We start from the raw sequence: 20,334 nt of genomic DNA on the forward strand, positions 1-20,334 counted from the left end.
TTTGTTGATTAAGCCAAAACATTAGTCCATCTGTTTTACACCATATATCTTCATTTAGAAGTCACGCTTAATTAGTAAATACATTTTTACCGTGTTGTTTTACTATCTAATCTGTAGGGGAGAGTACTTTTACTTCTATAGGGGTGTCCTCATTTTAAAGTTATCCTTGATTTCAAGCTGTATTGGGAAGTAATTAAATGTAATACATCATATGGCTTCTAATCAAATATATATGGTAGTTGCCTTAAGGGCCAAATTTAAGGATTTTCCACAGCTACTAACCTATTGCAAGGGAAGGGGTGGGGGTGGGGAGTGTTTGTGTAATGATTGCTGGTTGTGAAGCTCTAGAATGTAAAAAGATATATTGGATGCAAACTTTTAATAAGATACATGATCAGTCACTTTTACCAGAGACTCTGCCCTCAGGAGGAGGGGAGTTAGGGTGGGAGTATGCCATACTGAATACACATTTGTCAGCAATGCCAGTTGAAAAAGGGAGAATAACTTTGGTAATCACAATGATTTAAATTTAAAATATAAATTATAAGTATGACATTAGCTAGACAAAATATTGATATTAAAGAGGCATGAAATGCACTTTATGTAGTGAAACATTCAAACTGATTTAAAAAATAAATGTGAACTTTGCTCTTGATACAATGACTTTCTAATCATATTAGAAGTACCAAGTACCCCTGTGATTTTTAAAAATTGGATCACATTCAGTACATGTAGTTTACATTGATGTAAAGTTATTTCATTCAACAATATGCACTCTTCTTGTCTTCAATGGGGAAAAAAAGAGTTTACCATGTGCAAGCGAACATGTGGCAACTAAAACAAGGTACAATACTAGAGAAGATAGACCCTTGTAATTTTAACATGTTAGCAATTCAAGGTAAACCCTAGGCTCCCCTCTAGTATTTTTTTTTTCCGACCTGCTAACTTGTAAAAACTACAAACTGTTTTGTCTTCACTAGGATTTTTGCATGTGTTAGTTAACACCTGCTAAGAAGACATCTTTCTGCTGAGTGTGGATGCACCCTTAGAGTCCATTGCTGTTTTAAAGTAAACTCCTGCTATAATTTTAGTGAGTGTCTAACCGTGATTTACTCCACCTTTTATGGTACCACTGGAATGTAAAGAAACTGTAATTACAAATAAAAACATAATTTTGTTTGTATTAGAAATTATACATAGGCCTTAAACCTATTATGAGTTGCTTTTTTCCCTGAACAACTCCTTTTCAGTTATAGGGCCAGTAATCAGTTTTTCAGGACAACAATCAATGGTTAAGGCAGCACTAGGTCCTGGTCACCTTCTTAAAATGTTCACTGAGCTGCATCTTTAAGGACTTTTACTCAATAGATGAAAGGCTAGAAAGAATGTAGAAGGTAGGAGGAAAATTTAGGCTTTATGCAATCTGAAAATACAGTGCATGAAAACAAATACATGAGACACAGTCTTGAAACTTACAGTACCAATATATAAAGATTCTAGGATGCTGAAAAGATAACATAAAGGAAATCAATGTAAAGAGCACACAAGATATATTTTTACTTCATTTTCTTATTAAGCATGGTCATGGTAGTCACTGCTTCCATGAGAGGCTTGAGATCATATGGGGCTCTCGAAACATCTGAACAATGGCTTTTTCCCCCAAAGTTGCACAATTAGTAACTACCTGTAGGCCCTTTTACCAGCAAGGGGCCCTGGGTACTAGGGATTCCCTGAAGTCACAGAATCTACTGGTACCCAGGCTGGCCCTGAATAGTATAAAACATTTTTTCTAGGTTAGCATACATTTCATGTTTGAAATTCCTAAACTGTCTTGACCCACATGTTCAAATCCCAGCAGAGCTGACTCAGCCCTTCATCTTTCCCAGATAGATAAAGTGCAGTTTTATTGTGCGAAGGGATAGTTCTCTGAGAATTTAAAAAACAAGGTTCTTTATGTCCTGCAAAGGTATAAAACATTCTTGTTTGTAAAGTAGAGGTTTACTTCAGTGTCTTTAGGGAAAATTTCCTCGGTCCACAGTGCTGACTTTACCCCAGAGATTCTTCTTTTTCTGTAGAGTATGGATGAGATTCAGAGACTATTTTCGTAAGCCCACGCTGTGGTTTGCCTTGTGAAAGATTTGCACTGCTCCCACAGAAACCCCTGTCTCAGGAGCAGGCTGGAGGAGTGTGACCAGGGTGGTCCTGTGCCCTATCAATCTCCTGCTTCAAGTTTCATAGGGGCTATGGCATGGGAAGCACAAGTTAGCCTGACCCAGGGACCAAACCAGCCCCCTCAGCTCTGTAGTCACAAGTTGCTTCAACACTACACCAGTGCTGTGAGTAATTTGCCCCTATGTCTGTAATTTCTCAACTGGGTAGCTTGAGGCTGATATTTACTCTATATAATTATACAATATTTACCCCAACAGGACCATATTTATGAAGAACAAATATTTCAAAAAATGCTCTTAATGTGGAATTAAAAAATATTTTCAGGAATAAAATGAGTTGGCTTGTTGCATGTTTGGGCACAACTTGATCCAAGTTTTGCAGGCACCCTGTCTCAGATTTTGTATCAGTTGCCTTAGCACAGCTTTTGATTTATTCTAAAGTTACGTATATTGTGAGGGCAGACATAGCTTGACCTTCCCAGACTTGCTACGTTTTGATTTTTCCCATGACTAATAATAACAGAATAAATCCATGACGGTGTGCTAGATGCGTTATAGAGCACACAGCAAATACTGTCCCAACACAATCTAGTTTTAAACATTATTAAACCAATGAGAGTAATAAATAGTAGTGAAAGAGAAAGAGGAAGGATGAGGGTTACAATAGTAAGATTATGAGGTTACTTAGGTACATTGTGTGTATGTCTGAATGGCACAACTGCTTAATTTTTCTACATTACACCCCTCTTTGAATTTTTCCACTGGCTCCCCCTTCTTTTCTGCATCAAGTTCACATTGCTTGTCGTCACCTTCAAGGACATAACTTTATGCCCGCCTACCAACCTAGTCTCTTATCACCTTGCATGCCACCCCTTCTGCTCCATCCTTGATGCCCCATTTATCTGCTTGTCTTTGAAGCATCTTTATGACTTTTTCCTCACCACACCCTATCCAGGCTCTGCAAAACTGATCCACCAAGCTGCTACTTGTTCAAATCCAACCTTAAAGGTCAGCTGCAAATGATTTTTAAAAAATTGAGTTTTTGCCTCTTTTGTGATGTATTAAAACGTCTCTTTTTTTAACCTCAGGAATGTCAAATCTGATCTTTCTTGATTATGCTGGAAAATCTCTGGAGATCCTCAATATCATGTGTATCATGGGCAGTCACACCTTAAGTGAATGGGTAGTGGTTGAATCTGTAACACAAAGTACCCTCTCTCTGAAATGTTCTTAGTCATTTGAGTTACACAGGTATTAATAAAAACAAAACCCAAAGCATTTTAAGCAGCCCGATCAAAAATCCCTTCCCCTCTCAGCTTTTCAGTCTCTTCAAATTTCTGACATTTTTTCTTTTTTGTCTGTCACCACATGGCCTTGTGAGATGGACAAAAATGGAAAATGTAATGTTTAAAATACAAGGAGGGTCTCCTGCTACCAGTACTAAAACATCCTTGGAATTTCTAAATATTATAGATGACAACTTTCTACCTCAAAAAGTGTTGCATCCAACATGGGGAATTCTATATTAGACCTGGTCTTGACAGATAAAGAGGAATTGATCATGGACCTAAAAATTAGTGGTAGCTTAGGTATAAGTGATCATGATTCGATCACGTTTGTTATGTGCAAACACAATAAAGTCCGACCATTAATATATCTACTTAATGCTTTAAAAGTGCCATTTTCACAAAACTGAAAACAATTATGAGCCAAATCGGTAGGCAGAAAAAATTTAAACAGAAAAATGTGAATGATACTATAATTGTTAATTTTTATAAACATTTTACTAGATGCCCCAAAAAACCACATTTGAGAAAAAAGGCCACACTGCTTTAAAAAATTAGCCCGGCTTAGAGTGGAAATAAGGGTAGCTATTACAACAACAACAACAAAACAAACAAATGGAAGCAATAATACGTTTGTAATAATGAATATAAATCAGAAGCTAGGAATTGCAGATAATCAATAAGGGAAGCAAGAGGACATAAGGAGAAATCTATGGCCAACAGAGTTAAGGACAATAAGAAGGAGGTGCTTTTAAAGTACATTAGGAACAAAAAGAATCCCAAGAATGGTACTGATCCATTAATAGATGGAAATGGTGGAATTATCGATTATGTAGAAAAAGTAGTGTTCAGTAAATATTGGTTATGTATTTGGGGGGAAAAACAGATGATGTAGTCATGTGATGATAATGAAACACTTTACATTCCAATAGCAGTTGAGGAGAAGGATAAACAGCAGCTACTAAAGTTAGGCATTTTAAAATCAGCAGGTCTGGATAACTTGCAGCCAAGAGTTTTAAAAGAGCTGGCCAAAGAGCTCACTAGATAGTTAATGCTGACTTTCAAGAATTCTTGAACACTGGGGAAAGTTCCAGAAAACTTCAAAGAAGGTAATGTTGTGCCAATAGTTAGAGAGGGTAAACAGGATGACCCAGTCAATTATTGGCCTGTCAGCCTAACATTGATCCCAGCAAAATAATGGAATGGCTTATATACGACCCAATTAATAAAGAATTAAAAGACAGGAATATAATTAATGCTAATCAACCTGGGTTTACGTGAATAGGATCCTGTCAAAGTAATCTGATACACATTTTGATGAAATTTCAAGTTTATTTGATAAAGGTAATAGTATTGATGTAATATACTTAGACTTCTGTAAGTCATTTAACTTAGTACCTCACAACATCTTGATTAAGAAACTAGAACAATTCAAAATCAATATGGCACACATTAAATGGATTAAAAACTGTCTAATAGGTCTCAGAAGGTAATTGCAAATAGAGAATCAAGTAGGTATGTTTCTAGTGGGATTGGTTTTTGGCCCTGTGCTATTTTAAATCTTTTTTTTTGTAGTCAATGACCTTGAAGAAAATATAAAATAATCTCTGATAAAGTTTTCAGATGACACGAAGTTTGAGGCAATGGTAAATAATGAGGAGATCAAGTCAGCGATACACAATGATCTGGATGACTCGGTAAACTGGGCGCAAGCAAACAATGTACTTTTACAGGGGCCAAGTGTAAAGTTATATAACTAGGATTAAAGAATGTAGACCGCACTTACAGGATGGTGGCCTCTCTCCTAGGAGGCAGTGACCCTGAAAAAGATTTGAGGGTCTTGGTAGATAATCACCTGAACATAAATTCCCAGTGCAATGCTGTGGCCACAAAGGCTAATGCAATCCCTGGATGTATTTTTAAACAGGGGAATCTCAAGTAGGAATAGATTCATTATTTATTTATTATTTTACCTCTGTGTTTGGCACTGGGAAATTGCTACTAGAATATTGTGTCAACATTTCAGAAAGGATGTTGATAAATTGGAGAGGGTCAAGGGGAGAATGATTCAAGGACTGGAAAACATGCTTTATAGTGATAGACTCGAGAAGCTTAATCTGTTTAGTTTAACAAAGTCCGTAAGCACCTACATGGGGAACAAAAATTTGATGATGTGCTCTTTAATATAGCAGACAAAGGTAGAACAAGATCCAATGGCTGGAAGTTGAAGCTAGACACATTCAGACTGGAAACAATATGTAAATTTTTAACATTGAGGGTAATTAACCATTGGAACAATTTACCAAGGGATGTGGTGGATTCTCCCTCACTAGATATTTTTAAATCAAAACTGATATTTTTCTAAAAGACATGTGCTAATTCAAATAGGCATTAATTCAGGGAAGTCCTATGGTGTGCATTATGCAGTAGGTCAGACTAGATGATCAGTGGTCCTGTCTGGCCTCAGAATCTATGAAAAACAACTTTTGAAACATACTCTTCGGGTCTTTTTAGTACATTACAAAGGAGCACGAAAAATGTAATGAGCCCATATTTTTCCTTTGCAAATGACCTTTAAAATACAGAGAGACAAGGTGGGTGAGGGAATATCTTTTATTGGACCCATTTCTATTGGTGAAAGAGAGAAGCTTTTGAGTTACAGAGAGCTTCTTCAGGTATGGGAAAGGTAAGGGACTCAGGACATGTCTACATATAGCTGTGCCACTGTAACAGCAGTTGTGTAGCTGCATTATACCAATGGGAGACAGCCCTCCTGTCGACATACTAAAACCAGCTCAACGAGTGGCCGTAGCTATGTCGGCGAGAGAGCATCTCCCACCGACATAGCGCTGTGCACTTGAGCGCTTATGCTGGCAAAACTTATGTCACTCAGGGGTCTGTGTTTTTTTCCACATGCCTGAGCAACAAAAGTTTTGCCGACATAAGTGCTAGTTTAAACCTGGCCTCTGTGTCACAGCTAAATACAAGGTGAAACAGATAGTTTAGCATACATTAAAATTTATCAAGATCATGGTTTTTAGTGTCAAGCAAAGTTATGAGTTTAAGCTCGTCTTTTGAAGATGATGTGCAAGTTTCCTTTGAGAACAAAGGAGTGAGAGGTCAGATATGGAGCGACAGTTTTGTGAAAACTGTTTGCCCACAGGTGATGTGTTGGGTTTTTTTTTTAAATCATTTTCTGTTTGAGTTCATTTGAAAGCATAAGGATTGTCTTGTTTCACCACATAGTTGTTATTGGGGCATTTAGTGCACTGGATACGGTACCACATTGTGATAGGCATATGTAGGACCCATGGATCTTGAAAGGTGTATTGTGGGGGATATTGATCATTGTAGTAGTGGAGATATGTCTGCAAGTTTTGCATCTGTTGTTCTTGCATGATTGAGACACACATGGTCAGTCTCCACTTGCTGTATCATATGGGGAACACAGACATAACAAGTGCCTCCTCAGCGAGGCCTTCATCATTGTAATTGTCACAGGGTGAGTTTCACCTGCTGGGGTTGAGAGGGCACATGTGCACTCAGGCCCTTCTGTCCTGAGGGGACATCACTGTGATTGCCAGATGATCAGTCTTATCTGCTGGGTTTGGGGCACACATATGAAACAAGTACCTCCCATCTGCTCAGAAAGTGCCTCACTGTGGAATGCTACATAAGTCAGGCTCTCTTAGGTCAGGGTGGAGATCTGGAAGGTGGGGGTGCACACACACAGTAAGCCCCTCTTTCCCTAGGGCTGCACCACTCTAATTGCTACACAGTGAAAATCCCATGGTGAGTGGCAAGGGGGCAGGGCCGGCTTTAGGAAGTGCGGGGCCCGATTCGAACAGTTTCGACGGGGCCCCGACAGGGATGACTAAAAAAAAAAAACCACATAAAAAAACCACGTGGGGCTTGTACTCACCGGGCTGCGCTCCTAGTCTTTGGCGGTGGGTCCTTCACTCACTCCGGGTCTTCAGTGGCACTGAAGGACCCGCCGCCAAAGACCCGGAGCGAGTGAAGGACCCGCCGCCAAAGTGCCACCAAAGACCCGGAATGCCGCTGGGTGAGTAAAAATTAAAAAGGCGCCTCTAGCCAAGGAAGGGATTCTCTGCCACTTGCCCCCCACTCTGGGTGGCCCTGCCACTGGGCATGGGGCCCTCTTAGGCGCGGGGCCCGATTCGGGGGAATTGGTGGAATTGGCCTAAAGCCGGCCCTGCAAGGGGGAAACACACACACACACATATAATCAGCCCGTCTTCTCCTGAGGCTGCCTCCCTGTAATTGCCACATAGACTCACCTGCTGGTGTGTGTGGGGGAAACACACTACTAAGCCCTTCCTTCCCTGGGGCTGCATAATTGTAATTATGTGTAATCTGTCATCTGTTGGGAGAAGGAAGGTGTGTGGGGGGTACACATAGCCCTGGCCTCTTCCCCAATACGCTGTATCATTGTAATTAACTTATGCTCAGACAGGGGCATAGGGAAGGCGGGAGGGAGCATCCACAAACACGATCCCCTCCTGCCCTAGAGCTACATCACCGTAATTGCTGCATGGCCAGTTTTTCACCTGCTGCATCGGGGTACAGGTAGGTGCCAGGGCAAACCCCCATCATGTGCTTCCCGACCCCTGGGGCTGCAGCATTGTAATTGTCAGACTCACCTGCTGGGGGCGCATGGGAGCACAGACAAACACACTAAATGAACCCCCCCCCGCTCTCCTGGGGCTGCATCGCTGTAATTGTCAGACCCACCTGTGCGGGGGGGGGGAGCACACCCAAACACAGACAATGAGCGCCCCCGAGGCTGCATCTCTGTGCCTGCTGCATTCATAGTGAGACTCGGCAACACCGGCCCAGCCCCCCCGCGCAGCGCCTAGGCCGTTAGCAGCCGGCCCCTCACCCGCGCGCCTGCAGGGGGCTGAGCGTCCGCGCGAGCCCCCGCCGTTGCCTCCTGCTCAGACTCCTCCGCCGGGACGTTGCTGACCCCGTGGCAAGGGAGGGGGGAGGAGTGAGGGACTCCCCTGGCTGTGACGTGTGTTGCCATGGTGACGCCCGGGCAGCGTCTCACTCAGTGTGGAGCGGCTGGGGGACGACAACAAACATGGCGGAGAGGAGCAAGACGGCAGAGCCGGGTCAGTGCCAGCCGCAGTCTCAGGGGGGAAGGAGAGAGGCAGAGACTCCTTACCTGGGGTTAAGGGAGCGGGGCCCTTGCATGGGGGAAGAGGGGAGACGTCCCTTCAGGTAGGGGTTAGGGGAGGGTGCCCTTCACTCGGGGTGCGGGAAAAACCCCGCTTGACTTCGGGAGGGGGGACCCTTTGCCGGGGGGGGGCAGAGGCCCCTTCAGAGGGGGAAACCTTTGCACAGGGAATACAGGGGGGAGACCCCTTTACACAGGGGGTTTTGCGGGAGAGGCCCCTTAGCACAGGGAATATAGGGGGGAGACCCCTTCACACAGGGTTTTTGGGGGAGAGGCCCCATAGCACACAGAATGCAGGGGGGAGACCCCTTCACACAGGGTTTTTTGGGGAGAGGCCCCTTAGCACACAGAATGCAGGGGGGAGACCCCTTCACACAGGGGTTTTGGGGGAGAGGCCCCTTACACAGGAAATGTAGTGGTGGAGACCCCTTCACACAGGGGGTTTGGGGGAGAGGCCCCTTCACACAGGGAATGCAGGGGAGAGGCCCCTTCACACTGGGAATGTAGGGGGGAGACCCCTTAACACAGGAAATGCAGGGGGAGACCCCTTCACACAGAGGGTTTGTGGGAGAGGCTCCTTCACACAGGGAATGTAGGGGGGGAGACCCCTTCACACAGAGGGTTTGTGGGAGAAGCTCCTTCACACAGGGAATGTGGGGGGAGACCCCGTCACATAGGGGAATGCGGGATGGGGGAGACTCCTTCACTCAAGAGGGGGGACTAAAAGTCCCCTTCCCATAGGTGATGAGGGTAGATGGAGCATCTTTCTTTCACAGGTGACAAGGTGGTAGTGAGGAGAGTCCCCTTCACACAGCATCGATGTGCATATGTGTGGGAGGAGGTTTCTCCTTTATGGAGGCGGTGGTGGGGAGAGCCTCACTCAGAGAGCAAATGAGATAAGAGGGAGTATCCCCTTCAACCAGGGGACAAGGTGGTGGTAGAATAGTGTGCTTTCTATAGAAGGTGGGGGGAGCATCCCCTTCACACACGGGACAATGATCTACTTGATCCAACACTTGTTGGTTTCTTAATAAATTATATTTTTAATGGGGACATGGGACTGGGATTTAAAACCATATCACATGCTGGAGGTTTGGGGGTTGTTCAGCAGTTGTCCCCTTTCCCAATGCCATTAAGACCAAAGTGCCTTGAGTTTAGTGAGTTACAGCATACTGAACACTTTATACTGAGGTAACACAGGTTACCTTTTGGACAAGATCCTAAACAACTGGATTCTGTTCACTCTGCATGGATGCTAATGATTCCACCGTTATGTTTATTGAATGAACAGAGATCTGTGGATGAAACTGAGGTCCTGTCTTTCTTCATGGACATTAACGGTCCCATGCAGCTTTTGTTTCTAGGTGTAGGCATCTTTCAAGTGTTCTGAGATAGGACTGCTGCCCTTTCCACCATGTGTGAAAATAAACGCCTCCGAGACACTTCTTGGAGAGTAAGGGCATTAACCTTGTTGAAGATAAAACCAGGGTAATATCACTCTTTGCAGATATTAAACATCCTATGGCACTTCTCATAAATTTCCCTGATGCCTTTGGCCAAAATTTCCCTTATCCCACAGCACTGTGTTGCATATTGTGCATCTGCTATCCATTTCTACCTAGAAGTGGCTTCATTTTTAGCAGAGCTGCATATAGGTAGGAATGTGATTTTGGTCCCTCTGTTATGAAAAATGGAATATGTGTAAAATGTTGTTTTGCTCTGAAAGCCAGTGTTATGTAGTGCCTCATTTATGCTTTACTTTGCCCTTACAGCATATTGCTTTTCTTCCTAGCATCTGAAAGCACAAATTGAGCCTTTTTGTGAAGTAACTATTGTTATCCCCATTTTACAGATTTGGAAACTGAGGCAAAGGGCTCTTAAGCCACTTTTCCAAGGATCACAGGAACATACAAATTGCCATTCATGACAATCATAACATTGAGCCACCTAATTCAGTATGCTATCTTTTATGGTAGCCAGTATCCGATGCTTCAGAGAAAAGTGACAAAACCACCATAGTGGACAGTTATGGAACAACCTTTCTTAAAGGCGAATTTCTTCCTAAATCCTGTAATTTAGTGGTTGGCTTATGCCCTAAAGCATGAGAGTTTATACTTATTTTAAGAACCTATCCTAACTAATATAAATGTGAATCTTCTCATTTGTCTAGATAAATATCTAGTCCTTTGTTGGATCCTACTAAGCTCTTGGCCTCAATGATATCTTGTGTCAGGCAGTTTTACAGAGTAGTCACACAGACAAAAGTATTTCCTTTAATTAGTTTTAAATTTTTACCTTTTAATTTCATTAGGAGTCCTCTTGTTCTTTTATTATGAGAGGATAAGTCAGTTTACTTTTTTATACCATTCTTATTTTTTATATCTGTATCATGTTCCCTCATATTAATCTCTCTAAGTGAAATTGTCTCAGTAGTTTCATTCACTGTTGACACAGAAATCTTTTCATGTGTCTAATCATTTTTGTGGCAGATTTCTGAACCCTTTCTATATTTCTTCCTTTTTTTTGAGATCATGTGACTAGAACTGAACATAGTATTTCAGAAGAGGGTGTCCCATCGATTTATATTAAGATGTTATATTCAGTATTATTTCTTATCCCATTTTTTACACATCCTAAGACTTTGTTTGCTTTCTTAATCACAGTAGCACATTGAGCAGAAGTTTTCACTTAGATGTGCACAGTGACACTCAGCTCTTTTTCCTGAGTAGTTAAAAGTTAATTTGCAACATGGTAAACATTAATTCTTGCAACATGTGTTACCTTGCATTTGTTGACATTGAATTTCATCTGTTATTACCCGGCCCAGTTTCCTAGCTTTGTTAGGTCTTCCTGAAGACCTTCAGTCTTCTCTAATCTTAACTAACCGAAATAATTTCATGTCATCTGCAGATTTTGCCACATCACTGTCTGCCTCTTTTTTAGATCATTAGCAATGTAAAAAGCACTACCAGTTCTATTACAGGACCTTGAGGAATCCCAGTGCTAAACTTTTGCCATGTTCAAAATTGACCATTTATTCCTATTCTTAGTTTTCTATTTCTTAGTCTTTTTCTAAATCTTGACCAAACTAAGACAGAAATGCTTAGTTTCCTCCTTCTGGAGGACTTTATCAATGTTTTTTGGAAAGTCCAAATAAGTTATGTCAACCAGAAGAATCTGGAATAGAATCTTGTGTACTAAAAATCTCCTGTTTAGACATTTTTCAGTAAGTTAAACATTGATAACAATGGGTAAAATTTTCAATATCACGTATGTCCAATTTTCAATAGTAATTTACTCTACTTAGGGCCAAATTTTCAAAAGTATTTAGGTACCTAAAGATCCTCTTGGGATTTTAAAAAGCACCTAAGCATGTTAGGCACCTAACTGCTTTGATTTCAATAGGAGTTAGGTTCCTAACTTGATCCGTCACTTAGGCACTTTTGAAAATTTTATCCTAAGTCCAAATACATCAGGTTTTGAAAATGTCCTTCATTTCTTTCCTCTACCCTTAAGATTATTAAGGTGTTTCATTCAATTCCTTCTAGTAATTTATTTTTAGGGAGAGGTAGGGATTTCACCCCTGTTCTATTTCATAGCTATGAATATTCAATATTTTCCACTCCTAGAGAATGCTCTTTTCCTTTTCATCTACTTTGTATTACCCTTTTTTATGTATAGACCTCCATGTGGCTTTCCACTGACAGCAATTCTCAGAATTTCACAAATAAGTCATTGCTATTTCCTCCTTACACAGTTGTGATTTTTTTTTCTAGGTGATTTTTAAGGAAAAGTCAAAGTTTAAATTACTCATACATCTTACAGGGTTCTAAATTAACTGTCCCTGCTCAAGAAAGACAGCACAATAGTGACCTCTGATCAATGTGCAGCTGCAGTCAAAGAAAGCTAACAAACTGTAAGTTGCCTAAGGAATGGGAGGGTGAATAAGACACAGAATACTACAGTGCATTTATATATATCAGTGTTCGCCTTCATCTGGAATAGTGTGTGCAGTCTTGTCATCCCATCTCGAAAATGGATATTGGAGAACTAACAGGGATTCAGAGAAGAGTGATAAGAATGAACAAGGCTAAGGAAAAGCTCTCATATGAAGAGAGAGTGAAAAGACTGGGATTGTTTATTTTAGCAAGGAGACAAATAAGAATTGATAAAAGTATATAAAATAATTAAGGGTGTAAAGAAGGTAGTTGGAGAACTTCTGTTCTCCCTATCTCATAACACAAATGGATGTTCAATAAAATTAAATGTTGGAAATTCAAAATAGATAAAAAGAAATACTTTTTCACACAAGTAATTAAACTGTGGAACTCATTGCCACATAAAGTTGAGGAGGCCAAGAACTTAACGTGATTCAAAAGAGGATTGGATATTTATATGAATATCAAGAATATCCAGAGTTATAATTAATTATAACAAAAAACTTCTAACAGATATTAAACATCATTGTTCAAGTCTTAAACCAATCTTTACCTATTACAGATCAGATTGAGATCTATTATGAAGGGCAGATTATCACACATTTGCCTACTGTGGTTTATTCATCTTCCTCTGAAGCCTCTGGTATTGGCCTCTGTCAAAGATAAAATTCTGGACTAGGTGGACATCTGGTCTGATTCTGTGTAGCAATTCCTTTGTTCTTATGTTGATTAAAGTGTGTCTGTACTCTGAAAAGTGACTGTAAAAATGGCATCTCAATAGATCTGTTTCTTGTGTATTTTCAGACTAATGTACTGATTTTAGCAGCAACATTCAGATTTTATTGCTTTGAACTTTTGTTAGTCCTGCAGACCAAAACAGAGCTCTGGGAGAAGAAGGTAGATTCTATTCTTTCTTGTATTTCATCAACAGAATTGTTAATACATTTCATTCAGTTAGACCTGTGCAATCCTAACTGAAGGCTGTAAAGTTGCATGGTGTCATCAAAAACATAATTTGAAGACAGTGGGGTTGAAAAGGTGAAACTGTAGTCATAATTTGGCCTGCAGCATCTTTATTATAGTATTGGTGATGATCCATGAGAAGGAAGAAATTCAGCTCGACTCTCGTAACCTAAATGGAGTTTGCAGGCCTGATAGAAAAGAAACCAACAATGCATCTTTTAACTTGCAAATTGAGCACATTTGTTGTGGAAATTATTGAGAGACAACAAATACTGAACTACATTTTTCTAGTCTATTTTCATAGCGGAGCCACACTTAAAGGACGTGGGAAGTATGTTGTTATTTGCAGTTTTTCCTTTATACAACAAAACAGAAGCAAAATAATTTTTTAACATCACATGCAACTGTTTACATTTATAAGTTTACTTGCAATATCACATGTGACCCTCCGACTTTCCTATATTTTTTGTCTCAAATCGACTTGAAATTCTCCTTTTATTTGCTCTCATATCAATTCCCCTGATTGTTTCTCCCAATTGTAAATTAGCAGCTGAAGTAGTGGGGAAAAAGTGGTGGTACTTTTCCACTGATGTGGCAAATCCTTCTCTTCATCCCTCTCTCCTCCCATCTTTTTCCTCTGTTTCTCTCCCTTTTTATCTTTCTTTCTCTTTAATTTCTGTTCTCTATTAACATTTACTTTCTCTTTCAACTGTTTTCTCTTTAATCTCCTTTGTGCTAATTTCACTTTTATATGTGTCTCCCCCATTCCTTTTTTTGTTAGTGCTTATCCCTTCTTTTTGCCACACCCTTTGTAAAGAGCTTTGCAGAAGTAGTTGACTAGGGTTATTCACTTTCCTTTTGCATCAAGCTGCAATCATTTCTGTAGGACTAATTTCTGCTTGCAGTTGGCTCTGAGCTTCACATACCAAGTCCTAGTCAGTTTCCCTCTGCAAGTTCTTAGCGCCAATTTTTATAAAGTATCCACGAATATTGCATGCTTCCATATTTGGGTGCCGGCCATGAGACCTACGAGTCTCAAGTTGGGGACCCAAAATTAGAGGTAATTTAGTTAATCTTCACATATGGAGTCTACTGCAAAATGAAAGTGATTAGGACTAGTTAGTTTCCTTTCAGAGCTGCTCAGTTTGACTTCCTGCTTTTCTGCTAAGCTCACTTTGATGTCTGATATCTTTTTAAAGGACACTGGATATAAGAAGATGCCCAACTTGGTTGAACGTTCTTTCAGACTGAGGTTCAAGTTATCTCTCCAATTCTGTAGCAAAGAGACAACCTTACTAACATATCTAGGGAATATTTAGGCGTAGGTGGATGAGACCACTAAATCCCTTTAATTAAACCACATACAGACAGGATTTTGAACCACTAACCTACCTTCTATTGGCATGTGGCATGCAGAAATACTTGAATGATCATCCTACTTGTCTGGTAAACAGAAAATAAAAATTCAGTGAATGAATTTAAATTTGCAGAAATGGAATCAGGCTGCAGTTTCACTAGTTACCCCATTCTTCCCAGGTTGCCCTCTTTCTTTCAGGAGCTGTATTTTCCTCAGAAGACTTGCAGCTCTTTCCAAAGGCCTGAGAGAGAGTGACTAGCATGATCAAAGTATGCCGGTTATCCTCCTAATCTTTTAAGAGTCTTCTGTCTGGGACAGTTGTATCTGAATCAGTATTGCTACTTCTAATATGTATTTGTTCCATATTTGTTAGTCATTTTGAGGTTATTAATATTGTGGCCTGCTGATGTTACATTTGGGCCACTGTCCTTTTAATTATAGTAAAAGGAGGGAAGGCAGGTACTCCCGTGGCTGGAGAAAAAAAAATTACAGTTGAACTTTTTGGTCCAGCTTCCAACAATAAACATGTTCTTCACTGAATGTGTGTATTTTATTGATCACTTTATTGCAGTTTCAATTGTATATATAATATTCTTTATTTCCTGTCCTATGCTGGTGTGTGGTGTTGCACTACACTGTCTCCTGTCTCCCTCTGCTTCTGTCCTCCTTCCCTCCAGCTCCTGTCCCTCTTTCTATCCTTCATCACCTCTCAGAGCTCCTGCCCTTCCCCTGTTTGCACCCGCCTCTGCACAGGCAGCCTTAATCCTGGTATTTCCTAACTTTGGAGTGCTTGACTTTGCAACCTAAACATTCTTTTACCACAGTTTTTTTTTAAATGTAATTTTATTATTTATATCACAGTTGAGTCTAGAGACCTCAATCAGAATTCAAGCTTTATTCTGCTTGTTGCTGTACAAACACATAAAAAGATGCATTTTCTGCTCTTACAGTTGAGGGCACTGATCCTGCAACCATTTATGAAAATACCTAACTTTAAGCATGACAAGGTGGCTAATCTTTTATTAGACCAATTTCTGTTGGTGAGAGAGACAAGCTTTTGAGCTTATAAAGAGCTTTTCTTCAGGTCTGGGACACATACTCAGTGTCACAGCTAAATACAAAGTGGAACAGATTGTTTAGCATAAGTAGTTAACACATATTTCAAGAGACTATTCAAGGTGAAGTGACCCATTAACACTCCTCCAGTCATAGGGCCATCATGAACAGACTACCCATATATCACGCAAGAACTTGCTTCAATACAGAAATAAAACCCCCTCTGACTACACACCCTTATTTGTTACCTACCACCTGACAGTGGAACCCAGATGGGATATTATTAAACAATTACAACCCATGCTTCTTGGGGACTACGACCTGACGGAAATCTTTCCTGAACCTGTCTTTATGATGCAATCCTACCAGTCAAGTCAATGCTTGTTTCTTGGGCCCAGAACTGGCGCTCTGCCATCTGCAGCTGCTCTGTAAATGCTGCCAACAACTTTGAATTGTTTCTTTCTATGGCCCACAGCAATCCCACTTCCAAGGAATCGCCATGTTCTCTGCAGCTCCTCTGGCAGCTCTGCAAATATGGCAGGACCAGGCGCTAATGCTTGCAATGCTCATCACAGTAGTGCACAGCTGTGCAGGATTCATGCTTCTGACACAGATGGTAGACACCAAAGAGGAACGCATGGGTTTGTGGGGATTTTTTAAAATAGGCACGAAACATTATGGAATGCAGATGAAATTATGGGATGAAGAACACTGCATTATGGGACGTTGAAATCATATTCCCAGTCATCCGTGCACAGCTTGTTTGGTCCCATGAGGCACTGCAGAATCTTTCCAAACACCCTGTGCTAGATAATGGTGAGTTGCACAGTGGGAGAGCTACCCACAGTGCACTGCTTTCTCTATCGATGCAAGCGCCGCCGACACAAGGGGCATAGTATGGACACGCAAAAGCAATTTAATTACTGTGCCGGCTGTATGCTGATGTAATTTAGGTCATCATGCAGGGGACTGGACTAGAAGACCTCTTGAGTTCCCTTCCAGTTCTACACTTCTGTGATTCTATGACATAATTCTGTAGTGTAGATCTTGCCCCAGATCTGAAGAAGAGCTCTGTGTAAGCTTGAAAGCTTGTCTCTGTCACCAACAGAAGTTGGTCCAATAAAAGATATTATCTCACCTATCTTGTCTCTAATATCCTGGGACCAACATGGCTATAACAACACTGCTTATAACTTTAAGCATGTGAGTAGTCCCATTAAGTTCAGTGGGAATACTCACATGACTAAAGTTACTCATATGCATATGTATTTGCATGATTGGGCCCTATTCAAAAACAAGTGGTATCTAAATGTGAAAGGAGGGGGGATACAGTCAAATACATTTTTATATATACAAACGATGTGTATTTTAATTTTTTTCATTAATTTTTAACAAAATATTATTATAAATCAAGTATTGTATCAGCTGTCCCTATCTGCTCCTTCACCCTGGCATCATAAATTGGCTAATTTCTTTTAGATATTGTGGCAGATTTTGGGAAAAGGGATTTGAAGGAGGAAGTCTTACTTATTAAATGTAGGCTAACTTTTATTATTAATTAAATAGTTTAACTATTATTAAATACTCCATATATTTTTACTTGCAATAACTGATAACATAACATTACCATTTTATGAAATTAAATTTTAAATCTATATTTGAGATACCTAACATGTTACCGTTTTTACTTGTAGTCAGTAATAATGTTTTACAGTCATTTGAACTGTAGATCTCTCAGTACTTTTCCTTCGTGCATCTCTACATTGATGTTAGTTTGATTTGTTTTCTGTACAGTAATAACATTTCACTTGTGTCTCAAACCCCCGTAAATACTATAACTTCAACTTGGCCACTTGCTTAGTTAAGATATTGCTGAATCTGTTTCCTGTTAGTAAGAAGTGTTTTCTATAGTTCAATCTGTTATTGCAGTGTTAATGCAAAAGTGTTAATAATATATACTAAATTACTTTGCTAAGATTTTATTTTCTTGGAACATATCAAAATCTCAAACAGTTATTTGTTGTTTAGCTCTTCTGTTCTGCAATCCTTTGAGATATTTGTGGGTAAAAATTAAAAAAAAAATCAGTCTTATGATATGGAGCAATATGCTCTTATAAAGCATTGATTAAATAATAAAGGGTGATGTCAGCTATATACATGTAAACTGGTCAAGTATCAAAGGGGGACAATGCATAGAGAAGCAATTTCTTTACACCTTCTAATTATTGCTTTGTGGAACAGGCAATTCTAGAGAACAGAAGTAGAGAAGCTATTCTCAGCTTAGTCTTAAGTAACTCACAGGAATGCTTCAAGAATTAGCTAAAATTGAACCATAATTAATAGTGTAATTAATTTCAACATCCATGCTGAGGGAATCATTCCAAAAGTAGTGCTAAACTTCAGAAATGATTTTTTTTAAATGAAGACTCCAAAAAAGACTAGTCAAAAAGACTCCAAACTCAAAAGTGAGAAAATTAAAAATTTCAGACACAGCATGAAGTCTAGTTAAGCATACTGTAATTGAATCTTGGAAGGCATGCGTGCCCCTAAACAAAAATGAAGTAGGAAGGCAAGGAAAATATAAATAAAAAAAAACCACAGTATGGTTAAGGTTCAAGAAACAAAATAGAAAATCAAAATCCTGACCATGTGGCTATAGAAAGGGGCAGGTAAACATCCAAGATGGGAATTTGAAGAGCAAGTAGCCGTTGACATTCAAAGAATCATTTGAGTACATCAGAAACAGGAGAGCAACAAGAGAATGAGTGGGTCCACCAGACTACCTGGGATATAAGATGGCTAAGAACATTAAAGACACTATGCATGATTTCTTTGCATCAGTCGTCACCACAAGACCTACTTTTTTCAGATAATAAAGTGAAGGAATTGCTAGGCTGTTAGGGAAACTACACAGTCATAGCCAGTGGGGAAAAATTGGGTCAGTTGCTCGTGGAGATTCAGTGCTGCTATTAGGTAAGACATAGGATGCCAGTGGCTCTTAAGAAAGCTGCTGTGCATGCAGCTGTTGCTTAAGAAACTAACTCTTGACACTGATAATCTGACTAACTATTATGCAATATCTAATCTTCCATTTGTATATCAGATAAAGAAGACTATGGCAAAAAATCGTGCACAATACTTAGAAGTTTCAGATCTCCTTGATCATTGTCAAGTTGGGTACTGTCTTGTGTGTGGTATAGAACCAACACTGGCAAATGTGTGTGTGGTATAGAACCAACATCTGGCAAATGATCTATCTATTTAGTTGGTTACATGACTCATTACAGAGAACACCTCATAGTCACTAATGGACTTTAATCTCACAATACCATGTGAGGTAGGTAGTTATTACTCTCATTTTCCAGATGAGGAATTTAGGCACAGAGTAGATTAAGTAATTTGCCCAAGACACATAGGAAGTCTGTGGCTGAGCCAGAAATCAAACCAAAGTCTCTTGATTCCCATTCCACCAGACTATTCAGCCTATCTACTGATCTCCTCTTGGCAACAGACAATGGATAAAAATCAAGTGTCCATGCTGATATGATATGATCTATTAGCTGCTTTTAGTTCCATTGATTTGTTGTTGACTTAGCTGAAAACCCTAGTAGGAGTAGACTGATTGCCCTTCAGAAGGTCCCAGAGAGTAGTTTAAGGAAGTTTGCTTTTCTGTCCCAAGGTTGTCTTAGGTGGGCTCTGCAGTGGTCCACTTGTCTTTCTTGTTCAATGTGTATATGGAGCTATTAGGAGAGCTAGTAAGGAGGCATGGAATATTGTATTTTCAGTATGCCGATGATCCCAGTCTTTCTATTTTTCCCCCGCTTGACTCAGCCAAGGCTGTCAAATATCTTACCCAATATTTGGTATCGATTGGGACAAGGATAGATGAGGGCTAGTAGGTTGGAAATAAGTCTCGGCCTTTCAAGCAGGCTCACGTAAGCCTAGCTCCTTTTTGTTTCTTCTACATTCTCTTTGATGACCACTCTCATCACCCTTCCTCTCCCCCCCCCACAAGGGGCACAGAAGGTGCAGCAGAATGGGAACCTCAGCCCGCGAGGGCCACAAATTCTGACCTAGGCCTGCAGAGTCCACAAAGCCTCACCCTATCACATGAGCCTAAGGCCCATGACCAAAATCCCAAGTCTTTTATGTTTGGGAACCATTCATTTTATTCTCTTAACCACACTGGAAACCATCTACAGGGGGTGCCAGCAACTAGCTTGGTCGCTTCGTCCCAACCGACCCACATTGCCTGGTATCACACAATTCCTATCCAATTCATTCCCTCACAGCCAGTAGCCATATGTCAGCCCCTTCATCTGACAAATATACGCCATCATGTCTGAAAACTTCCAGCTGATTGTAA

The 20,334-nt window shown here is 40.3% G+C and overlaps 1 protein-coding gene across 1 annotated transcript in view; it reads left to right on the top strand.

Annotated features, from left to right (window-relative positions):
* Positions 1-825: 825 nt before the first annotated feature.
* Positions 826-20,334, top strand: part of LOC112118973 (cytosolic carboxypeptidase 6) — a 1,367,858-nt gene continuing 1,348,349 nt past the window's right edge. The window contains exons 1-2 of the mRNA XM_026651876.1: positions 826-898; positions 3,260-3,379. Coding sequence (XP_026507661.1) covers positions 826-898; positions 3,260-3,379 — 193 coding nt within the window. The remainder of the gene's footprint in view (positions 899-3,259; positions 3,380-20,334) is intronic.

Source organism: Terrapene carolina, unplaced genomic scaffold (genome assembly GCF_002925995.2).
Source record: "Terrapene carolina triunguis isolate 2854851 unplaced genomic scaffold, T_m_triunguis-2.0 Scaffold104, whole genome shotgun sequence".
In the NCBI taxonomy this organism is placed as follows: domain Eukaryota; kingdom Metazoa; phylum Chordata; order Testudines; family Emydidae; genus Terrapene; species Terrapene triunguis.